A 4,212-nucleotide genomic window follows, 5' to 3' on the forward strand; every position below is an offset into this window, starting at 1 on the left:
GTTTAGGGGACCAGGTGGAATAAACAAAGTTCAAGGGGTCTAGTGCAAAAAACCCTTATGTTCAGGGGGTTATGTGCAAAACCCCCCAAGTTCAGGAGGTTAAATGAAATTAGCCCCAATTTAAATTAGCTGACATAATTGTTTCTGAAGATTATTTCTTTTGGATGCAAGACATTATGTGTTAAAACATTTACTTAGTGATCCGGGTTTAATATGAATAATTGATGGCATGTGTATTATGTCAAGCACTTTGCATATAAAGAGATTTTCAGTTGACCCTGAATTTAACCAGTAAAATTGTTGAGCATTTGGTTTGCATCTCGATCGGCCTTAGAATCAGGCTTCCTTTATTTAGTGGTTTAAAAATTTCTAAAAAGATTTTTAAGACGTGTTCACCTGTATAGTACTTGACTTTCTGAAGTTCATCTCTAGAAATGTAGCCTATCAATATTTTCTCTTGGAAGCATGATCTAGTATAGCACTTGACTTTCTGAAGTTCATCTTTAGAAATGTAGCCTATTAATATTTTCTCTTGGAAGCATGATCTAGTTTAGCAGATTTACAAGAAACTAGTATGGTGCATGTTTGTTGCACGTGTATACATTCTCAAACTTATATATGGGTTCTAAGTGTAAGTTACAATAGTAAATTTCTTCACCTATGGTGTATTTGATTGTCTCTTAAGATTATGAAATTAGTGATATTTAGGAATGAATCTGATTTTGGCATCTCTTTTAGAATCATACAAGCATTAATTAATCCTGACAAAGTTACCACAAGGACAAGTGCGTGAAGCTTATGGCTCTAATTGTTAAAGAAGAAAATAAGCTTTTCTGAATTCTTTTGTGTTGTATTGGGATAGCCCTCATGAAACCTTTCTTATAAACATAATTGTTTTGAAATGTTCGTTAACATTTTTTAGAGTATCTAAATATATAATTTTATCCGATTATGAGCCCCACATGCAGTTTTATCCCATTGAGAGTCTTCCTTATACCAAAAGATTTAACCTGAAGTTTATATATATGATATAATAGTGAACCATTCATAAACAAATAAATTGTCATATATACCTATGAAATTATAGCTTCTATATCATACTAAACACGGAAAGAGATCAAAAGATATGAAATTTATATGCTTATCGCACACAATTTATATTTATACATTGACATTTTATGTAATTCAAACATGAATTGCAATATAAATCTGGACAAAGATATTAAGTACTGCTCGCAAACAAAGAGCAAGAAGAAAAAAATTCAATATACTGATCACAATTATTTGTAAATGTTGGACAAATAGTTCCCAATTAAGAAGCAGATCTATCATGAATAAAAATGTGATTTGATGTACAAACTAAAATAAAGATAATCTACACTAAACATAGAAGACAAATAGAAAAAGATAGAAATCAGAACTCATTCACCATGATTTTTTTGCACATACATATAAAAAAATAAAAAATAAAAAATAAAAGCAAAAAATAATTCTCCCATTTGCATTCCAGTTATCAATTCACTGTATAAATATTACATGCTTTCAACCCCATTAATAAAACAAGAGCATATATTCCTTAATAGCAACAAAATGTCAAAATCAATTCTTTTCTATAAATATCAAAAGGAACAAAAATAAGGTTTACTTACCAATGCCTCCTAGTTAACATCTGAGATGAGAACAAATAATGAAACACTAATTCTTCTCTTTTATCCCTTCTCCAAATTTCTCATAAAATTTATATTTTTCTTGGAACAATATTACACCAACCCTTTTCCCTCTCTCTCCCCCTCTCTCTGTACTAAGAGGTTGAGGAGCATGGTTATTTCAAACCTATATGATATAAGATGAAAATTTTGAGAGTATAATTTTGTTAATTTACAAAATTAAAATTTTGTCTATTGCATTTGTCCCCCCAAAAATGGACTAATATATTCTCTATCTAAAGTCATAAAACCAAATCATATTTTACAGGCAAGCGTCTAAGAACACAATCAATTTACAGTAACAATATGATTTACATTAATATATGTGCGTTAACAATATGATTTACAAATCGATTTAGATTAACATTTACTCATAAAACTTGGATATGATTTACATTACGCTTTCAAAAAGTAATTTATGATTTTAAGAAGTTTTATTAGGCCATGTACTCAATATAACAATGACATTTTGATCTCATTGTCGTCCGACTTAGCATCAATAGTAGCTTGTGGTGGTACGGTAGTGCTTTCGAGAAAAGCGGCGGTGATGGATGATGGGTTTGTGAAGGAATCTGTTTGGTTTAATAGGTATGATTGGTAATGGGAGGTTTTAAGAAAAATATAATTGATTAATTTAATAGTTATGAAAAGAATTCAAAGAGATTTATTGTCAAGAGTTAATGTAGAGTTATGACTGGATAATAAAACAAAAAATTGATGGTAATCAATAGGGAGGTTAGTAAAAAATGAGTATGTATGTGTCTTCATGTATGTATGATGAATGAAAAATTGATGGTAATTAGATATGAAAAATTCAATAGATGTGTGTCGTCATGTATGTATGGACGGATGTCTCGGAGTATATATTGAGAAAAAAATGTTTAACATAGACCCACTTTTATAGTAGTATAATTACAAGAAATGTATAGAAACATGAAGTGACACAGGCTTTAACAATTTATGTTCTTATATTTGGACTATAGGAATGCCATATTCTGGCTCTTGCTCTTGTACTACGTCACAGAAGTGATTTCAGTAAGTAGTAGAAACATATTACTGTCATCCATTTTCTTTCAGTTCTAGGTAATTTGATTGGTTGCTCCTTTGGGTGCACATCACAAAGAAAAGGTCATGTCTATTCACCAATTGGCCTCTGTTATAGTTAACTTACTATGAAGGTATCTCAGTTTGTGAGATGGTTGTAAAGCTTATTAAATTCTTTTGTTATCCATAGTACGGTCACAAGTTTGGCCGCCTGATGTTCTGATCAAACCTGACAATTCATTCATTGAAGTTGTTTTGGCTTTGGTTGTCTCGGCTATACCAATTAAACATACACGAGAGCACCTGCATCTACATATGTGCAGGGGGAGAGATTAGCAAACAATTTGCCCCTCCTTTAAGTCAGAGATGGAGGATACAATGAACTTTTCTAGTCTCTCATTGCACAACTTTGGTTTCTGCTATTCCTTGGTGCTCAGAGCTGATGTCCCTTGTTGGTCAGAGGTGACATCCCTTGGTGGTCAGAGATGGCAGGGACAACTAGTGTCGGTCTAGATTAAATTATGGAGCGCTCAGCTATTCAGATATGAATACCATAATATTCAGTAGTTCCTTTCTACATAAACTACTGCATCTGCATGCTGTGTTTTGTTCTATTTCATTCCCCGGGTGTTTTTTATTTGTTTATACAATTCAGTATTCTAATTAAATCTTCTGTTTTAATTTTTCTTCATTAAGTGATTAACTTTCTCCACATTGGTTTGACATAATGCTTGTTCAGTCCAAAAGGGTTCTAAGCGGTTTAACTTCCTACTGTAGGTCATTGAACACAAGCCTTATGATCACAAGGCTGATGTTTTTAGTTTTGCTATCGTCGTATGGGAACTGCTTACAGGAAAGGTAATGCGTCATTTGTTCGGATTTGTGATAGTCCAGCGGTTGTGCTTTCTGTATATTGCTGATATGTGATACTTTTGCATTTTTTTCTCAGCTTCCTTACGAGTACTTAACTCCATTACAAGCAGCTGTTGGTGTTGTCCAAAAGGTATCATTCCTATTAGGTATAACCATTAATGTATCACTATCAGTACTATACCTGTTGTCACTTGTTTTCAATACTGTCTCAGTCAATTGTTACCAAAATGTACTTTACGAGTTATTGTTAATCTTTCAGTTTAAGAATAAGAGAAGTTATGTCTCTTATTTTAGAAAAAATTTTCTGTTATTATTTGTTCAAGTATCTTCAATCATCAAGATTTTAAAAAAATTGGCGGCCTCATTTATCCATTATTGTCTAATTGGATATCTTAGATAATTTATTCTACTGTGGGTGGATTCACAAGGGATGTTGAAGCTAATTGAATATATATGGCATCCAAATTCCAGTGTATTCGATTGACGTTAGTGTTTGCTGTAGATTTGAATGGCTTGTCTTCTTGCTTTGTCTAGGGTCTAAGACCTACAATCCCAAAGCATACTCATCCTAAACTTGCTGAACTACTCG

At 32.3% G+C, this 4,212-nt stretch overlaps 1 protein-coding gene across 3 annotated transcripts in view; it reads left to right on the forward strand.

Annotated features, from left to right (window-relative positions):
• LOC109821340 (serine/threonine-protein kinase STY46) overlaps window positions 1–4,212 on the forward strand; it is a 29,600-nt gene that overhangs the window by 25,036 nt on the left and 352 nt on the right. For 2 of the 3 annotated variants that reach the window (XM_020387532.1, XM_020387529.1), the window contains 3 exons: window positions 3,528–3,608; window positions 3,700–3,753; window positions 4,158–4,212. The exon at window positions 4,158–4,212 is cut by the window's right edge and continues 44 nt beyond it. In XM_020387532.1, coding sequence (XP_020243121.1) covers window positions 3,528–3,608; window positions 3,700–3,753; window positions 4,158–4,212 — 190 coding nt within the window. Of the gene's footprint in view, window positions 1–3,527; window positions 3,609–3,699; window positions 3,770–4,157 lie in introns of all 3 variants that reach the window. The other variant, XM_020387536.1, reaches the window with a different exon arrangement.

The sequence above is a fragment of the Asparagus officinalis genome, chromosome 1 (genome assembly GCF_001876935.1).
Source record: "Asparagus officinalis chromosome 1, Aspof.V1, whole genome shotgun sequence".
NCBI lineage: Eukaryota > Viridiplantae > Streptophyta > Magnoliopsida > Asparagales > Asparagaceae > Asparagus > Asparagus officinalis.